General features: G+C 34.5%; 1 protein-coding gene across 5 annotated transcripts in view; it reads right to left on the bottom strand.

Moving 5' to 3' along the window:
• Positions 1 to 3921: 3921 nt before the first annotated feature.
• The window catches only part of GSTCD (glutathione S-transferase C-terminal domain containing), a 116385-nt gene continuing 99705 nt past the window's right edge, over positions 3922 to 20601 (bottom strand). For all 5 annotated transcript variants that reach the window (XM_025051734.1, XM_015594979.2, XM_025051732.1 and 2 more), the window contains 4 exons: positions 14730 to 14863; positions 12750 to 12780; positions 9415 to 9484; positions 3922 to 6446 (listed from right to left, as the gene is read on the bottom strand). In XM_025051734.1, the coding sequence (XP_024907502.1) occupies positions 6310 to 6446; positions 9415 to 9484; positions 12750 to 12780; positions 14730 to 14863 (372 nt within the window). In that variant the 3' untranslated portion in view covers positions 3922 to 6309. The remainder of the gene's footprint in view (positions 6447 to 9414; positions 9485 to 12749; positions 12781 to 14729; positions 14864 to 20601) is intronic.

Below are 20601 nucleotides of genomic sequence, written 5' to 3'. Positions count from 1 at the left end.
CAGTTAAACCTAAAAGCACACAAAAAAACACAAATGAACAAAATCTGGCTTCTTTAGAGTATTATGAAAAAAGGAGTCCTGCAAAAGCAAATAATGATTATTTTATTGTAAATATTGGAAAAAAAGATTATAATATTTGGCTAATTAGTGTGGAACATTGATTTCTGCTACAATATTTTCACTGCCTTTAGATCAGTGATATTTAATGTTATTTGGATCCTTTTCAGAATCTAATTGAAACTATGGTCCCTCTCTAGGAAAATGCATGTTCATTAGAACGAGAAGGTACAATTTCAAGAGAGGTTCACAGATTCTTTGTGTCTGAGGTCAGAAATCCTTTGTGTTATTACCAAATATAAAACTTACCTTGTTAGGGTCAAAATGTATTTTAAAGCTGCAATAATTTAATGTAATTCTGGTACAAGAATTCAACAGAATAGAGTAAAAGTGAAGAAAGTCCTAAGTATACTTAGCATACTAAAGACATTTCAAACAATGGGGAAAAGTTGAGTTTTTATAATGGTATGGTGAAAATAATTATGTGAAAAGAAATTTTAGATTTGTACCTCAAAGCACTCATCAGAAAAAAGGGTGCTGGGTTAAAGATTTAAACATGAAATCTAAAACTATTAAAGAATTAGAATACCAAAATGATAGGTAAATATATAAGTGTCAGATACGTGGTGACAGAAAGAAATCTAACTATGGGAGGGGAACACACAATGCAATATATATATGCCTTATTGTTTCATTGTATACTTGAAACTTACTGAATTTCGTTGACCGTCACCAAAAATAGACCAACAAATACAAACATACATACATACATATACACACACATACATACATACATACATATATAATTTTCACTGGGTAGAAAAAAATCTTTCTAAGCAGAAATCTCAAGGAAAAGAGTGACATGTATGACCAAATGTGTGTTTTAAAGTTTATAACAGCAAAACAAGAGCAAAAGCAATACCTTTCTTCGTAAAGGCCAACTTTAAAAAAGTTGTAATTAACAAAAAGTCTTTAATGCATAAATAAACCTTTACTAATCTTTATAAAAGATGAAAGTACCAGATGAAAACTGAGCAAGAAATATGAATACAAAACTTGGTCTCAAAGCAAGAACTCAATAATTCAATCAATGTGTTGATTAAATTAATAGATTGATAGGGAATTCACAGAACATAAATGGCCTAGAAACATATGAAAAGAATGCAATCATCTGCATAATTTCAAGAATGAATATCAAAATAAAATAGCATTTTTTGCCCATCAAATTGGCCAAGATTAAAACAAAAATCTAGTAATGACTGTGTTGGTTAAGGGTATTGGGATGTCATCATGTTATTTCTAGGAGTGTAAATGCTTACCTTTCTAAAAGTACAGTTGGCATATAAGTCAAGCACTTTAATATATGAGGCAGAATTTGCAACTTTAAAACAATGAGAGCAAATATTTGTGGCACGTGCCTTCCCTCTCTTGGATGGATCCAATAAAATGTCCTATGCCAGGGCAAAAGCATTCAGAGTCTCTGTTTATAAACTGGAAGATGCAGTGTCCTTTTTTTTCTGCCCTTGTCTTCCTTCTTTTTCTTCCCCTTCTCCTTTTAACCACATTGCATTGGCACATCTTATTATTGTTTGCAATTATCTGCAACCCCACTCCATAAAGGTTATACATCCTCACTTTGTTAAATTCAGCAGGGGTCATATAACTTTCTTTAGTCAAAACGAGCAAGGCAAAGTGTATCATATCTGAGTAGAATCTTTAGCAGTGAGGATAGTTTGCTATGCCCATTTTTCCCTTGCTGTGGGACCAGCTGTGGTCCTGACAGAAGCTTCTTGGTCAGGTGTGAAGATAATGTGGAATGGTCATAGCTAACTTGGATGGATAGATAATATGAGTGAAAAAACACAACTTTTTGTGTAGAACTTCAACAGGCAGATTTTTGTTACCATAGCATATCCTAGGCAATCCTGATAGCAATGCTAAGGAGCATGAATATGAATATTAGCTGTGCCAATTACTGGCTGAGTTCAATTTCAATCTGCTCTTACTATGAAACACTGGCCTTAGTTACTAATGGTATCTAGCTGTTAGGGCCATTATAATAAGAACTGAATGGTTTAAAAAGGCTAAATGAGTTATTATTTATAAAGGGGTTAGATTAGTGCCTAGCAAATACTAAAAATTGTATTAGTGATTGTTAAATAATTTGTGTATGAGTGTAGAACAAACTCTAAGAAGGTATATGACAAAGAGGTTTCGAAAATTTTCTTCTTTTTGTTTAGCTACATCTTCTAGTTTTTCTTCAATGAACATATATTTCTGGTATAACTAAAAAAAATTTATTCAAAGACTTCTAAGTACCTTGCATTGAAGGTCTGTTTTTAAAAAATATATATTGCTTTCTTTATATTGCTTTCTTTATTATGATTTCATTATATCACTTCCACAGAAATGTATCTCTAATTTTTTTAATGAAAGTCTAGAGAAACAGGTGTCAGTGGGTAGAAATTCTATTAATGGCAATTTCTTGAACCACAGAGTGGGCAACATCTGTAGCCAAAATCTTGAGAATGAGATGAAATGTTTAATTATTGTTATTCACACAAAATTTTGCATATGTACTATGAAAATGTTTTGATTTCTAACATGACTGACATTTATCTCCCTAAATAAGATAGTTGTTTAAGTTAATAAATATACCCCTGCTTCTCTGAGCTAGGCTCAAAAGTCAATGAAAGTTGAGCTCTTGATTCTAGTATTACAACTTCAGGGAAGACAGATCAGTGAGGAGCATTTTTGCTTTTGATGGACAAGGAAAGGGGTAAGACCAGGTCACTTGCTGGGATTATTGTCATTGCAACAACCTTTCTGCTGCTGAATCCAGCACCTTTAATTTGCCCTGGCTGAGAAGGAACCTTGGCAAGGATTTACACAGAAAAATCATGATCTAACAGCAGTCATTGACACCCATATCTATGACCAGCAACAGCCAGCACAGCTGGAAAATTCCATGCCTGAGAACAAGGAAGGAAGAACCACGGGGTCGCTTTCTTTTTTATTCTCCATATTCCACGTATGAGATTTTTGGGGGAGGTTGGTGCTTTTAGTCACCTGGGGAGGATACAGATGACACCTCTGGATGGTATATATTCTCTAACAGGTACCTAACTCCAGGGAAGTTAGGAAAGGCTTCTCGCGGGATGTCAAGTCTGAGGACAGAAGACTGAATGAGATGAAGCTAGTGGGAGGGGTAAAAGGAGGCTATTCTGGGTAGCAGGAATAGCATATAAAAAGCTCAACTTAATAGCATTAAAACTATCAAGTAATAGTAAATAAAACAAAATATCTACACTTAAAATTATAAAATATCACCGAGAGTAATTAAAGAACTAAATACATGGTAAGATCTATTATGTTCATGGATTTTAAGACTCAATATTGTTAATATGTTCATTTTCCACAAATTGATCTAAAGATTTCAGGCAATATCAAAAATCTCAGCAGGTTTTTTTTTTTTTAAAGAAATCAATAATCCAATTTTAAAAATTATATGGAAATACAGGATCTAGAACAGCCAAACAATCTGGAAAATTAAAAATAAACCTGGGAGACAAACTACCTAATTTTAAGACTTACTATATAGCTACAGCAAGCAAACAAATAGATTAATGGAACAGACTAGAGAATTTAGAAATGGACTCATACATACACAACTGATTTTTAACCTAGGTGCCAAGTCGATCTAATGGGGAGAAGGTTTTTAAACAAATAGTGATGAAACAACTGTATATTCCTCAAAACCTACCTACCTCTATATGTGAATATTGACTTGAGATGAATCATAGACCTAAAAGTAAAAAGTTAGAACCATAAAGTTTCTATAAGAAAACATAGGAAGAATCTTCATAACCTTAGGGTAAAGATTTATTAGAAAGGACACAAAATATTAAGAATAAAAAGGTATGTTAGGCTTTATGAAAATTAAAACATTCATTATGAAAATAGGTAAGCCACAGACTGGGAAAAATATTCTCAATACATATATTTGCAAAAGGACTCATCTTGAATATATAAATAACTCAAAAATCAACAATAAAAAGCTCCAATTGACCTAATTTAAAAAATGAGCAAAAGACTTGAACAGACACTTTATAAATGATGCTTAACATTACTAGTCATCTGAGACATGAAAATTAAAACCACAATGAGACACCATTTCACACTCACCAGAATAGTTAAAATAAAAAAAGACAGACAATAGCAAATGTTGGTGAAAGCAAGGAGAACTGGAATTTTCATATGTTGCTGCTGGGGATATAAAATGGTACAACAAATTTGGAAAATTGTTTGGCAACTGACATACACTTATTCAATGATTCAGCAATTCTACTAGATATTTATTCAAGAGAAATGAAAACATATGTCCACAAAAAGACTGTACAAGAATATTCATAGGCTTTATGCATAATATCCTCAAAGTGAAAACAATTCAAATAAATATTGGTAGGAGAATGGATAAACACATTTTGATGTATTTATATAATGGAATACTTTGTAGGAAAAAGAAGAAACTATTGATACATATAACAATATAACTATTTCTCAAAAAATACTGGTGAGCAAAAGAAGCCAGACACAAAAGACTACTTACTAAATTACTTGATTTATTTAAAGGATCAAAATGGGCAAAACAAACATAGGATGATGGAAATCAGAGAGTGGTTGCCTGTGGGGTGGGGGTTATTGAACTGAAAGAGACATCAGAGAACTTTCTAGGCTGATGGAAATATTCTATTACTTATTTCTGGTAGTGACTGTATGGGCATATACAGTTGTCAAAGCTTCTCAAACTGAACATTTAATATCTATTATTTTATCATCTGTAAATTATACCTCGATTAAAAAAAGAAAGCCCAGAATAAAAAAGCATGGTTTGTTTATAGGTTCAAATGACTAAAATGCTCAGCACTGATGATTAATTCTTTTCTCAAATATTATCCCAGAAAATAAGAGTTCAAACCCCTTCTTTCATAAATATTCCTATATTTTAATCTATGATGATGAGCTATTTATTAAAATTCTTTCTCCTGATGATCTGTGTCACACAGGATTGAAAACATCAAAATTGATAAAATAAATCTCATCTCAAATGGAATAACATAGGACATATAAAAATTAATTAGTAGCATGTTAGGAAGGACATGCCATCTATCTTTAAAAACTTTGGCTGGTGGAATAAGGATTAGGTAGATAGTTATTCAAATAAGCTTTTATATTCCACACTCCTCTCACCTCTAATTTACACTCAATACATTTTACCAAAAAAGTAAAAAATAAAAATATCATTGATATCTGAAAAACAAATCCTGTGACTATATATTATATTATGATAGAAAGAACTTAACTAATTCATTAATCTTTCTCACTTAGCTGATTTACTTTCACAGGCAAAGAATTCTATCTCTTGCAATTCATCTTTGTATCCTTAAAAGAAGCTAGGCCAGGGTCCTGAAAATAATGGATCCTCAATAATTTTAATTATATTTATAGACTTGATTTAATTAATCAACATATTTACTAATTATTTAGAATTTATGTCCAAATTACATGTTGCCATAATGGGAAATTTACTGCAATTATTCTACAATGTCTTCATATAAAATATTTGAACCAGAAATGAGCTCATTGGATAATTTATGGAAAGTATATTTAAGTATATGAAATGATATGCAAGTCTAACTCGCCCAGCTGAAAAATTTAACCATACTGTAATTACCTGACTAGATTTAAAATACACACACACACACACACACACACACACAGAGCATACATACACACATAGAAAAAGTATAATTGTTCGATATATAAAAAACAAACAAATCCCACTGAGTCTACTTTTAGTCTGTACTTGAATATCTAAATGATTATAAAAGCTGCAAGTACATTGTTTTGAATTGAACATCACATTGGCCAGATCAGAAAAGCTGTGAACTGAGAAGGAAATTGTTATTCCAGTGATGGAACCTCCATTAGTGACTATTATTCTGCTGGCAGCTGAGACTTCAGGAGGCTCTCACTATGAAAACCAGTGGTCTTTTAATCGCACATTATAAGAGCATTTGTGATGCTTTGCAGGCAGCCTTTCTTCAAAGATTTTCCTGCTGCTTTCCTTCCTGAGCACAATAGGTTCAAGATGGCTAATGCTGCTCTGTCGTCATGCCAAGAACCTCCTGAATGCCACTGAGCTTTCATCATGAAGACGGATGGCAAAACATCAAATGTGAATATCTTGTTCTAAATGGGGACTCCCACGATCATGTTATTTTTGGGAGAGCAGCTCTCTGGCTCCATGGATATCACTTGAACAGAGTAGCCACGTTCTTCTGCAGCTCTTGCTCGGTCCAGATCCACCAGGCACATGCACTGTTTTCCTGAAATACAGTGAATGGTATCATGAAGAGCTTTTCAGTTAACAGTGCCATTTCAATTTAAGAAACTCTATACAGTGAGTATATGAAGAATGCTGTTTGCCTCCAAGTCCCGTTTAGTCTCTTTCAATTTAATTCTTGATCAGTATGGAGAGAAGACAATTATAAATATATGACATTGCACAGATTTTTTTCTGCTAATAATTTAAAGAATGTTAACTTTCTAAAATGTATTCATAAATAAATCTCAGATGAGAACTACAGATCCTATTTCCAACTTTGGTTAAAAATCCATGTAAAGACATTTTCTCTTCATGAAAACACATATCTGTAATAATATGAAATAATACTATCTGTCTTTAAGACTATCTAAAATGACATGCAAAGGGATATCTGAAAGAATGTTACATTTTGTACCTGGATTTAAAAAAAATAATAATGAAGAAACGAGAAATAGAAAATATTTGAGGAAATTTTCGATTGTGTGCTGATCATTTCAGGTGGATGTATAATGTTGAGCATAATATAACCTTAATTTTCAGAGCTCCTGTACCCATATAAAATACTGGTATTCAATTTTCTTTGTAATCTTTGGCAAACAAAAGAGGAAACCTGACTGGAAATCAAAGCAGTTAATTTGTGTTCCTTTGGCAAATAAATGCAAACTTCTATTTCAAAAGCAGCTCAGGAAAAAAATAATTTGGGGTTGAATATATTCAAAGCTATGGCTTACACATTCTCAACTTCTTTAAATTCAATATCTAAACTTCTTCATCTTTTTGGAAAAAGGTTACTGATTCTCCAGAACTTCATTCATTCCATTTTTACCTCAATAATTATGATAATTCCCAAACATTATTTCTAAATAATTTATTTAAATGATAACAGAAACTGCTAACTAAAAGAGCTTCAGAAGTGAAGATAGAAAACTTTGGAAGAGAAGAATCCTCACAGAAAACAGTGGAAAGTGAAATTAGTAGGTAATAATTGGCAATGAGAGATTCAGATTTAAAATATTTTGTATGTTTTCCTGGAAAGTCTCGTGTCCAAAAGGATAAACTGTGATAGAAATGATATAAAAAGAGATGTTTAGAATTCCATTTAGGCTAAATCACCCCCTTTTCATCAACAGCAGTATGGTTAACATTTTTTTTTTTACCTTAAAATACCGTTCTTCCTTTAAGACATGTGTAAGTATCCATCCCCCCAGCCATCTACTTTTCAATTTAAAATGAAACATTCCCTGTCAGAAAGGATGTTCTACATTCCTTCAGTACCCACCCTGGGTTTACACTGCAGCTCATTTAGCCTTGGCTTTGATCCCAGTCCAGTTAATTTTTCTTTTTCCACTACATAGAATAATCTTATGCTTTCACGTGTTGAAGAACTATCTTTACAACTGAAATCCAGTTGTTGGTAGTCTACCTTTTGGGACCTGAGATGCTTCCTAAAATGTTCACAAAAGTGAACTGTGCAAAGTATCGATGTAGACATCTGATGGAGTCTATGACCTTGAACCTGACTTTCCCTCCCTTCATGCCCATGATCATGCCAGATGCTCCTCCTCTTCAACAAGCAATTTCCCTTCCGGCCACTCTCTTCTGGTTTAATGCCTAAAACATCAACCATGTACACGTCACCCCTCCCCGCCCCCACCACCACCCCCCCCAGATTATATCTGCATTCAGTTTGGTGGAGTTATATAAAATGTAATTTCATACATATATGTAAATTATACCTCTCTAAATATACATATTTGACTATACATTCAAATGTACATTCAACTAACTCAAAGTTTTGGGAATGGGAAGAGGAGGAGGAAGAGGGGAAGAGGTTGCAGGCAGGAAGGAGTAAGCTTTTTCCATGTTTATGTCCCAGAGTGTGAGAAAAAGAAGGAAATCACTTATTCTTTCAGCTTCAGGTTTCAAATGTCTCAACTGTGAGTATCTTGATATGCTGACTTGGATTTTAGAATTTCAAGATTACTATTTCTCATATAACATGGTCTCTGAATGCAAGCTAATGACTACATCTGGTGCTCAGCCAAAGAAACAGCAATCTGTTTCCAGCCCACGATGGTCTCTCATGTTGGGCTTTTCTAAATATTTTTAAGACTAGTTTTGACTCCACTCTATCATTCGAAGCCCTAATTTTGGAACCTAGACTTCCAGTGATGTGACCCCGTCCCTGGAGAGCATTGCAAAAGTGGTAAGAGCTTCATGTCTGGAATTAAATAATTTGGGTTCATAGTGTGGTTCCACCATCTACTACCTGAAGGATTCTGGGCAAGCCTTTGTCCCAGTTCTCTCATCTGTAAAATATACATAATAGTATGTTCATACTCTATAGGTATTTTTATAAGAATTTACTGACATAAGGGCATTTAGCTTAGTGCTTAATGTTCAATCACTGTCAGCTATTATCCTTCTAAATGTGATTCCTTTTTCTAAAGCAAAGTCTTGGATAAATTCATTAGTTAAACTTGAAATACTATTGTAGATCTTCCGATTTAGGTAAAGTTTATTACAAACATCAAATAAATTGGTCTATGATTGATAATATACAAGTATACTTTTTTCGTGAGAAAGAAAACATTATCATCCTTGTTTATACACTGTTAATGCATCAATTTTGGCATGCATAGTTGATTTTCTCATCCTTATTATTTTTTTATGTGGTTTCTGATAGAGCCTTCACTGTGTTCATAACAGTAAGAAAGATCTAACATAGTAATTCTACTCAATGCACAAAACATTAAAAATGTATTTAAAAATATTAATGTTAACAAAAATAGGATCAAATGTTGTTATTGTTACAAAGCCTTTTTTAAATATGAATTAAGTTTTCTGGGAAAAAATAAACCTTTGTTTCTTGTTGGTAAATGAACTAGTTTTACCCATACAGAGTTGGTCCATTCATTTGTAGGCATCTTGTACATAATCTACTCAACAGCTGCTGTGAAAACACATACCTATGAGCCTTCGTTGGGGTGGAAGCTGGACAGCTGTCTGATCTGCAAATCTGCACAGAATCATGTGTTCCTAAAAGAATAAGCAAGAGAATGTGCTTATTTTAATCTTCTGCTTCAAAATTATAAAAATTAAAAAAAAACAACTATCTCATTTTTCTGGAGTTCTACATTGTTTAACTGAATAAGGTGTTGCAACAACTAGTACTTTTGAAAGAAGCAATTTTTCAGAAAATGGTGCTCAGTAACTTTTTTTTCCTTCAGCGGACTGCTCTTAAGAATAGATGCACTGAAGACTCTCAGGGCCATTTAACAGTTGCTTTTAGCCAAATACAGTTACAATTTGTGATTACAATGTATTAAATTAGTTAACCTAAAATTCATTTATATTTTTCCTTTAATGAAATTTGAATCTCAGGAACATGGTTCCAAAAAGACATTCTAAGTGGCTTTTCTATTACCAGAGGAAAAGGAAGTGCTGCGCCTCACTATTTGTTGCTTCTGGAGTCCTCTGGACACCCAGTGAAGTGCTGGCTACGCCTTTGCTTTTCCAGCCTCTTCCCTTCACTCAGTCCCTGTAGAGGAGAGGAGGCTGGCTCGCTCTTTCTCCTCTCACTCCAAAACGCTGCGGGGGTGTGTCTATTTCTGCTTTAAGACAAACCCTAAAGAGGACCTGAGGGAATGGGAGGGATATTACTGCGTCTGCTTAACAATTCTAGGAAAGATTGTATTAATGAAAGAACAAGGCTTTAAAGGGATGAGAGCAGATGAGGCTGCACAGCTCTTAAATCTGCAAGCAGCGAAAGGTGAGTGATTAGTTGCAGTCGAGATGACTTCAGTGTGTCCATGACAACTGTTCCTTCAGAACAGCTGCAGTTTCCAAGCGTGTAAATGATCTCACCTGTCAGCTTAGCCAACGGGTTAAACTCAGATTCATCATTTGTCTCTTGGTGTTTTGTACATTCAATTTGTGGCCTCCATTTTTTAATAAGGTAATTAAAATTATTGCTTGATGTTAGTTCTTTCTGACAGGTTACCTTTGTATCAACTTTTATGCATTAAAAAATGCTATAATGCTCACTATAAAATTTAGTGACAATGTGTAGAGTACTAAAAAATGGTTCAATTAGTAAGTTTTATTAAGCTCCCATAAATTGGTATCAGCAAAGGGTCAGAAGAAGGATTTAGAATTATATAATATGAAAAAGGCAAGAAAAAGCATGCCTCATGGTGTTTGTAAATTAAGGTTCAGTTTAAATATAGTAATGTTGAGCAGTCACAACCTCAGATGAGGTTCAATTCTCTTGTTTTGATAAGTTCCACCACATTTTATTAGAATTATATGTGGATGTGTTCTTCCCAGCAGAAATTAAATTCTGAAAGGGGAAGGCACATAGTAGGTACTCAGTAAAGGTTTGCCGGCTAAATTGAACTATGGAGAAGAACACTTCCAAAGTGACCCTCAAGATACTTGGGCACTAAGTTATTGTAGCTCTGCCAGCCTGCCCGCCATGGTCATGTTAGGGAATACCGAGACATTATCTTGCTGCAGTATCCAAGAAGACTTCTCTGTAGGGCATTTACATCTGAGACCCTCAAAAGGGCTGGTGGCCAAGCAGTTCTTGAGGGTGTGGGAGAAAGAGACGATAAAGATGAAATGGGCCCAGGAAGTTTTGGAAGAGCCCAAGTGCCGTCTTTTTTGACTAGAAATTTTTCATTATTTTCTAGGCAATGAGACTGTGGCACCTGATCTCCTCACCACCCTGGGTTTTTTCCATATATTCTCTCAGAGTTTTCTTTACCTAGCATCACTCAAAGAGAGATTAAAAGCAAGGGTCTATTTTTTTTTCCAATTCATTTTCTACTTTATTGATAGGGCCTTGAGAGAGAAAAGTAAGGTGTCTTGAATCTTATGAAAATGAAGTTCCTTGGGTCCTAGTGTTTCCCCCAAAACCTTATAGTTCCCTAGGATACGAAAACTTTAAATCCAGTGGGCAAAGGTTAGAAAAGTTCCGGTTGAGGATGAAAGCATGAACACTGAGGTTTCTCTCTTCTCCACAGGTGTCTGTCTGTCTGTACAGTACATGGATGGGTAGGGTGGGGTTGGGGAGCGGAGTGGTGGGGTGGACCTTAAAAGAGATAGCGGTAAAGGAAATATAGTTGCCAGGGTGGTAGAAATAAATCTTTTTAGGTCACAGCATACCTCACTATTTCATTGCTGGACGGACAAGAAGGTAAAATTCTTAGAAGGCAGGGGCTGGTATATAAAATACGACTGTATAATTTTAGTGAGTTTGTACAAGAAATGGAATTAACCAAACTAAAAATCCAAACTAATTTATCAACTTTTAATAAAATTTACATATTTCTCTCAAGTATTATTTCTTAGATTACATTACAATTTTCCTGATCAATTAATTAGTTAATAATGATGCTCAAAAAGATGAAAACTATTTTGTTCAGGTCGGTGACTCAAAATATGTAATGGTCTGACTACCGTTGGGAAACAAATCTCCATGGGTCTCTTGCATTTCTTCATGTTTGTGAGCAGAGACACTGCCTTTGTTCTAGATCAGGGGTTGGCAAACTATGGCCCACAGGCCAAATCTAGCTTATGACCCTTTTTTGTATGGGTTGAAAGTTGAGAATGTTTTTTACATTTTTAAAGGGTTGTAAATCTACAACAACAATGATAAGAACAGTGCAGAATATGTGAGAGATTTGTAAGTGACCAGCAAAGCCTGAAATATTTACTATTTTACCTTTTACAAAAAGTAGTTTGCCTCTATTCCAGTTTATCTTTTCAAAGACATTTGTATGATGAACAGCTTTGTGAATTATATAGAGTTTCCACTCTGGAGGAAAGAGCATGCATGCTCACTTAGAGATTAAATCTTAAAACATTTGGGTTTCCTAAGCTCAGGTTTCCTCTCCTGTAATGCAACTCACTGTGTATGTAGGTGTCACCTGGCTCTTTTTGTGCTTCTCTGTGGGAATTAGGCCTCAGAGAGTCAGTGCAAAAATGATTGCCTACTCCTATTTCTGTGAGCAATAGCTGTGTTTGCCTCTGACTTAGGAATCTCTGGTATTCTACCAACATCCATGAAACTGTGGTAGGCTAACTAGTTAGCTTGCAAGTAGGGCAAATTCTCAAACCCTTCACAAAATCTTTTCAACTACTTAAAGATTAATCTTGATTAAAAAGAAATCAACAATAAATGTTCAACTAATTCAAATATGACTATGGACTATATACTCCACTAGAAATTTAGGAGGGAAAAATATAAAGAAGGGATAAGAAATATATTAGGAAAACATCTAAATATTTTTAAGGTTACCTTGTATGATAAAGTTTTCTTAAATTGTTCACTGAAATAGAAAAGAAATAAGAATTAGTTATCATTTTAAATACCAAAGGTTAAAAGTAGAAATAGTCCTAAAGGAACTAAATGGCAAACAAAAATATGTATTTTATCTGAGGAGAATATGATGCCACCCTGAACTAAAAATTATGCCAGTTCGATATGTCTTTATAAAAAGACAAAACCGTAAGATCAGTATGTTATTAATTTAAAAAATTTCACACTGATAGATTACACTATTAGAGAAGCACAACCATATTTTTTCCCCCTTTTCCCCACATGGGTGCACACAGTTTCAGTCAGTTTCAAAACGTAGGTTTTACTGTTAATCAGGTGTGGTGAGGCCAACGAAATCAGGAGAGGATTGCCATTAAAAAGATAGCTTGTGACTCAAAGTTTCCAAGAAAAGGTGGCATGCTATGCCATGTAGGGCCACATGGGGAAGCACCTGGGTTGGTCAGGAGGCAGAGGGAGAGAGGTAAAATGCAGGCAAGAGCCTTTATTACAGACTCCCTGGGAAGAAATGGCAAGGCAGGGCTCACAAGCCCAAATTGGCTTGTTTGAATAACGTTAGCAGGCTCTGAGGCCTACAGGCTGTGCCTAACTGTCTGGTACATGGCCCTGGGGTGATTAGAGCAGGGGAGTAGTGACCCTGGAGTGGTCCTCCAATGACAAAGAGGGCGAATGTCAGTAAATCTACAGAGATGCGAAAAAAATTAAAAGACACTAAATTGAGACTTTAAGATCAGTTAAGTGAGACTGCAGGCAGAACAACTCAAATCAGCATTCTTAAGACTCTAGTGCTAGACTTACAAATTTTTTGGGTAATAAAAGATACATTTTATCTAAGTAGAATAAGAATAAAATAAAATTTCAACTATTAAATAAGCCTCAAATTATATTTTAATTTTTGCTTGTCCACAGTTCCTTTGCTTTTCTCTCAACTAGTTGCAAATTGTAGTAAGAAACAAAACAATGAATGACAAAGAATAAAAAGGCTATTATATGTATGTTTAATCTTTAAATTACTTAGAAACTTTCAAGTATAAATTCTAATGGAAATTTTCTAAGGTTTCTTGTAAGTAGTAATGCAAATGATCAAGAAGTCTTTTTGACACATTATATATAGGATAGACTTTCCGAAGGTAGCATATTTAATATATTCTATAATTAAAATGATCAGCGTGATTCTCAGTAACTGTGATTCAGAAAATGAAATGTTGCAAACACCAAGAGAGTGGCCCTCCAATAAGCTGAGTCAAAGTGATGATAATTAAAATGTCTCCCTTCTGCGTGAGATAAGAAGGGCTGTAAAAATGGCTATCAGGTTTACAGACTAATCATCGCCCCCCATGGGCAACATTTAAAAATAATACTTCTGCTACTACTGTAACTAGTAACAGCTCAAATTTATTGAGTGTTTAATTTTATGCCTCTTCTAAGTGCTTAAAATACATATCATTTAAGTCTCACAAAAACCTTGAGGTAATTTACTATTATAATCCCCATTTTGTAGATGAGAAAACACAGGCAAAAACAGTTTAAGTGAATTGCTTGAAGTGAAACTACTTATAAAAAGATGATGAGCCAATATTTGCACCCAGAAGAAACACTTCCAGGTCCTAAGCACTTAACCACTACACTCTACTGCCTCTCATAGATGATGATTTCCATTTAGAAGCACACAGAGAAGTGCTGAAGCTGTCAGACTTCCAGTCAGCTAGCTGATTCTTAGACAGATTTGCTTTTAAATTTCAGCAAGAGCTGGATCCAGGAGAAAAATCAAGGACAGGCATAGAGATCCTCTCCTCCTTATATAACTTATAAACAATACTTGCCATTGTGGAAACAGGAAATAAGCTTAAAACTTAATCTCATCACAACTTTATATCAAATGACTTCTGTGCATTGGTTTAATCTCCATATTGGTGCCTTAGGTAGAATGCTAAACTTCACCTTTTTGGAAAATTAAACTTTGAGGTGTTCTGAATGAAACCATAACAGCAAGGGCATGTGACAAAGGAAGCCCGTGTTTTGATGCAGTGCTCAATCACCATGTCCGTTGCCACTCCACAGGCATGCAACGCCACCTGGAAAACAAAACCAGATCTTAGTGCTAAGTTCTTTCTTAACAGTGCTATTTATTGCCTTTTTTTTCCCCCAAATACTTTTTGTGAGGACCGATCCTCAAAAGGTTTCCAGGTACCAGAATATCATTTGGACTAGTTAGCTATTCACGTTAAGAAAATAAAACAAAGTTGAAAGATTATAAATGGGACACTGAGAATGAAGCATAAGATTCATTCAATGGAAAATGTGATGTGATGGTAAATATGGAAAATTTAATATGCATGCATGTCTAAACTAGTGTTCTTGCTGATTATGAATTTAGTTAAGTTGTAGCATTGTGGCAACAATACTTGATTGAAATCAGAATTGCTGGTCTAGAACTCTAGTTGTCTGTGTAATCCTGGGCCACCTAAAATTTAATTTCTTTGGGTCTTCCTCTCCTCGACTATAAACTATAGTGAACATGACATATTACAATGCTGATGCAAAGTTTAAATAAAAATGTATTTGAAAACACTTTTTAAAATACTGCATGAACATAATCAGTGTTGTATAACAACTGTCAAATCATATTTATGTAGCACCTTTTTATATTCATATAACACTTCTTAATATTGACTGATGAATCACATGAACTACTTTTAAAGAGCTTATTTTAAAAAAGAAAAAATTATGAATTAGAGTCATGATTAAGGCTTCAATAATTTAGGAAAAGAAAAATAACTCTAAAAGTGATTTTAAAGTGTTTTCAAAATGAATTCCTTAAAATTATCTATATTGTATTACAATAAAAAGTAGGCAATTGTGAAAATTATTAGGCTAATAAAGCATAATAGGATTCTATGAAAGAAAATCAGATGTGGGGATCTTAAAAGATGAAACATTTTGTCAGAAATAAATGCTCAGATCTCCATTTCATTCTGGACACAGGCAAATTGTGCCAGATTATAACTATCCTTTTTAGGGACAGATCTCTCAACTTCAGGGTTGGGAGGAACTTTTAGAATGAAGAGAAGATTTTCTGGAAAATTCTAGATGTGCAGTATCATAAGCTAGATTCCCCCAGTGAATGGCGAAATCCAAAACAATGCTGGACAGGAAAGAGAAAAGCAAGATCTCTGTTCTCGACCCTTCTGAATTCTCCCCTCCTTCCAGGCTTCCATCAGCTGCGTAAGTCTTCTCTTAACATCGCCAATAGGTTCTTGTAAAACTGTGGCTTTAAGTGAAATGGCATATAACAAAACAAATGTTATCACAGGCTAATTGTCATAAACAAGAGTTACAAATCATATGTCTTTCTGGTCACAAAAGCATCACTGAACTTCTAAACAAAGACCCGAAACACTTTTAATATTAAACATGAAATAAATGTGAGCTATACATATAAGAAAGAATAATAAAAACAAGCAAGGTCATTATTTTCCAATCTACTTATTCCAGTTTAGGGTCACAAGTCGCTTAAGCCTATCCTGGAAGCTCAGGGCACAAAGTAGGATCCACCCTGGACAGGACACCCTCTCATCGTAGGGCACACTCACACCATACTCACGCACACTAGGACAATGTAGACACACCAATTCATCTCAAGTGCACATCTTTGGGATGTGGGAGGAAACTGGAGTCCCCAGAGAAAATGCATGCAGACGTGGGGAGAACATGCCAACTCCACACAGACAGTGGCCCCGACCAAGAACTGATTTTTTTTTTCCTCATCAACATTATAAAGAAAAGATGAACAAAATGACAGTGTTCAAGGACCTGCTATACATATATGTCAACAATCCCTGTGGCTGCTGTTAATCCATCTTTTCTGTTTTCTTTTATTCTTAATTTATTTTTTATTATGGTGACATTGGTTAACGAAATCCAGTAAGTTTCAGGTGTACAATTAACAGTAAGGCATATATATATTGCATTGTGTGTTCACCGCCTATAGTTACATTTATTTCTGTCACCACATATTTGATCCCTTTTACTCCTTCTACCTCCTCCCTCCCCCTCTACCACTAGTCCACTGTCCATGTCCATGAGTCTCTGTGTTTGTCCTGTTCGTTTGTTGCTTTTAGGTTATATCCCATATATAAGTGATATCATGTGGTTTTCCACTTTCTGGCTTATTTTGCTTAGCATGATTATCTCAAGGTCCGTCCACTCTGAAACAGAGGCTAGGAAGGCTGCCACCCAGTGAAGGTGGCAGCAACTACAGGGCAACTGGGGGAGGAAAAAATCTTGATTTCTTATCTGTCCCTTTTATTTAATCAGCTTTGAAGAGTAAAAATCAGGCTAGTTCTTAGTGAGTAGCTTGAGAAAACCTCACAGTAAAAATTATACATGCATTTTGGTCTGGATGGAGAGAGAAGAGAACCAGCATTCACTGAGTGTCCTTTATGTGCTGTCATTATGCTGAGCTATTGCATGCAAATCGCTCTATGCTCACAACAGCCTTGAAAGATATTATTAAACCATTTTAGAAGTGGGAAAACTAAGACTCGGGGAAATTAAGAAAGTGCCCACAACAAAGCAGCTCTTCAGGGGCAGGATCCTGACCCCATGAATTAGTTACATCAGCCTGCTTCTCCATAAAACCCTCTTAAGGCTCTTAAAGAAAGGTTTAGACAATTTACTTTTATAAATCTCTCAGGTTCACATTCCCTTTGCTACATGCAAAAGAGTGAATTTATTTCCCTCATTTAAAGAAAACAACTAAATCAAATAACTATTTACATGATGGATTTTAGATCTAAAAGGTTTTGCATCACATGCTCCTAATTTCCATTGTCATCAAATGCAGGTCAAAAATAACAGGCAAATAATGATGAGAGATATACGTCAGTGGAACCATGTGATTATGGAAATTTAGCATACACCGAAGGTGGCACTTCCAACATCTAGACAAAAGATAGACTTTTTGAAAAGTGATGTTGATCATCATATAAAAAATAAAATTAGATCCTTTCGTCTCACCACACATAATAAATATCAAATGGATTAGAGATTTAAAATGAAAAAGAAAAAAAGTGAGTTCCTCCATAACTTGGAGGAGTGGGACGTACTTTCTTAACTGTGTCTGAAAATCTACATTCAATAAGGGGTAAGGTTCTTAAATTTGACAAAGTAAAAAGACAAAAAAAAGAAAAAAAAAAAGACCAAAGAAAACCCTTTTAAGTGGCAAAAAAAAGTAAAAAAATCAATGACAAAGTAAAAAAAAAAATTTTTTTCAACTTATAGCATAAATAAAGGGTTACTATCCCTAATATATAATAACTTCTAAAAATAAAGAAAAAGCCCAATAATCTGATAGTAAGATGGGCAAGAGATTTGGACAATTCACAAACAAATTATGCAAATAGACCTTAAATCAAAATCATTTAATATTGCTCAAAATGAGAAATAAGTATTTAAACTATATTAAGATACGACTTATCACCTACTACAGTGACAAAATTCCTAAAATTTGATGCTAGTCTATGAGCCAGGCTGTGGGGAAGCAGACATTGTCATATACTGGTGGTGGGAATACAAAAATGTCACAAGCCTATGGAGGAGGAATTTAGCAATATCCAGCAAAATTACATGTGTAATTTGTGATCTCACTTCTAAAAATCTGATTAGAGACACAGCAAAAATATTTTTTAAATTATTCATTGAGGCAGTATTTGAAATCACAACAAAATGGAAATAGCCAGTTTTCCATGAACATAGGACTGGTGAATTAACACAAGGAAGTACTCTGCAGCTCTAAAAAGAAATGAAGACTATGTCTATACATGGCCATAGACGATATTATTAAATGGAAAATAATTTTTAAAAATGTTCAAACTATTTTCAGTAATCATCATTGGTGGTTGTGTGTGTGGTTTTTTTGTTTTTTAGAACTCTAATGTGTATATCATAAGACAAAATAAGTAACATGCTGATGTCATTAAGAAACAGATTTTTATTTTTTATCATACATAGGAGAAAAGAGATATATGGTAGCTAGATGAGGCTAAGGTAAAAATCACATACTCAATTTAAATTGGAAGTATCAGTATGAACCCATGATGATTTTGTTTAAACACACACACACACACACACACACACACACACACACTGCCTAGCTCAGACCACTGAGAAGCCTAGAAATAAAGATCAAACCAGTAGCAATGACCATTCCTAGGACCTAAACTGTGCTAATCCAAATAGCGTTTTCCTTTAAAAGACTTTAGAGCTCCATGGAGAAATAGCTGATGCTAGCTTATGCAGGAAATACATAAGATGGGCTGGAATAGCTTTTTATACCAAAAGCACAGATGCTATCAAATAGTGCTGAAGCCTTATTGTAAAGACTCAGGGGCCAACTCTGATGCTTACACTGAACAAAGATGGAAATATTTCAGCATCGGTGACAATAATAACTGCAATGGATTGAAGTGTTTCAAAAATTAGATTGATGAGTCAATAATCATACTGAAAAAAAAAACTAACGTCATTTTTTGGTAGATAACCGACTCACTTTGAAAACTGGAATATATAGGAAAAGAAACAAGTTTTATCTAGCCTTTCCTATGTGAACTATACCTCAGTGTAAGCAAATCATCGATAAGGAAAGTAAATGAAGACAGAATTATAAAGTTTGAAGAATATCACCATTTCACTGCCCTTATTGAAATAATAGAATGAGGGGCAGTGATCATAAATGCTGCAAATGTTACACAAGAGATAACTTGACACAATATCTTTTCGTTCTTAGAGAATGAAAAGAATACATGTTGATTCTTCTCTAAGTGAATATATATTCTAAGGGAATACATTTTGATAAAGAACATATGCTAATTTTTTATATAAGGCACATTTTCAAATATACTAAGCCTATGCTTATTCATACCCCCAAAACCAGTCATGTGTTAGATGTATTAAGACTTTTTTTTTTTTTTTCCTGAGAATCATTTAACATTTCCTACTCTTTTCCTAGCCCAAAATATGCATGTATGTGTTGTTATTCCTCATTTGACAAAATGGCTAAGTGGCTGGTCCAAGGTCACAAATGATGAAGCCAAGATTTAAACTCAATTTGTCTGACACCAAGCTTTATTGTAATACTCTGTGTTCCCATTTACTCCTTTTTAAGATGTGGGAAGTGAACAGGAAGTCACTGACTGGACCTTACCACCAGCTCTCATATTAACTAGCTACATTCCTCTTCCCCACCTGGAATCTCAATTTCTCTGTCTGTAGAATGAGACTGAACCGAATAATCTCTAAATCTGCTGAAGACCCATCATGCTCTGAGCCTCTGCTTCTCAAAGGAGTCTCCACCAGGTGTCTTAGACAGAAGCAGGTTTGGTCCTAACTGTGCACTCATTTTCCCCCTCTTTAAACACTTTCATGAAATTATATTATAGGTAATTGACTTTGAAATTCAAATAATGCTAAAAGGCATGCAATTACAAAAACGGTCCCTTGCTGGTACATATTCTACCCCTAAAAGAAAATCTGGAGACCAAAGTGAATGCTTTTCAACTCATTAGTTTTATTACCTGAAATTTGTTTTTCTGTATTGTAAATGTATATTACTATCTCTTGATTTGTAAATATTAGACATTATCTATTGATTTTGCTATGGGAGACGAGGATTTTTTTGCATATTTATGCACCTTTTCCACTTTTCTCATCCTCATAATATTATCATCTCCAATTTTTAGTTGTGTTTATGCAATGTTTTTATTATCAGCGCTTTGTTTATACTGTTCACTGCTGAGCCGAGTGTGCTGCACAT

This window comes from Pteropus alecto, unplaced genomic scaffold, assembly GCF_000325575.1.
Source record: "Pteropus alecto unplaced genomic scaffold, ASM32557v1 scaffold5, whole genome shotgun sequence".
NCBI classification, from domain to species: domain Eukaryota; kingdom Metazoa; phylum Chordata; class Mammalia; order Chiroptera; family Pteropodidae; genus Pteropus; species Pteropus alecto.
Note: the sequence above shows the minus strand (reverse complement) of the source record. Positions and strands in the feature narration are given on the sequence as shown.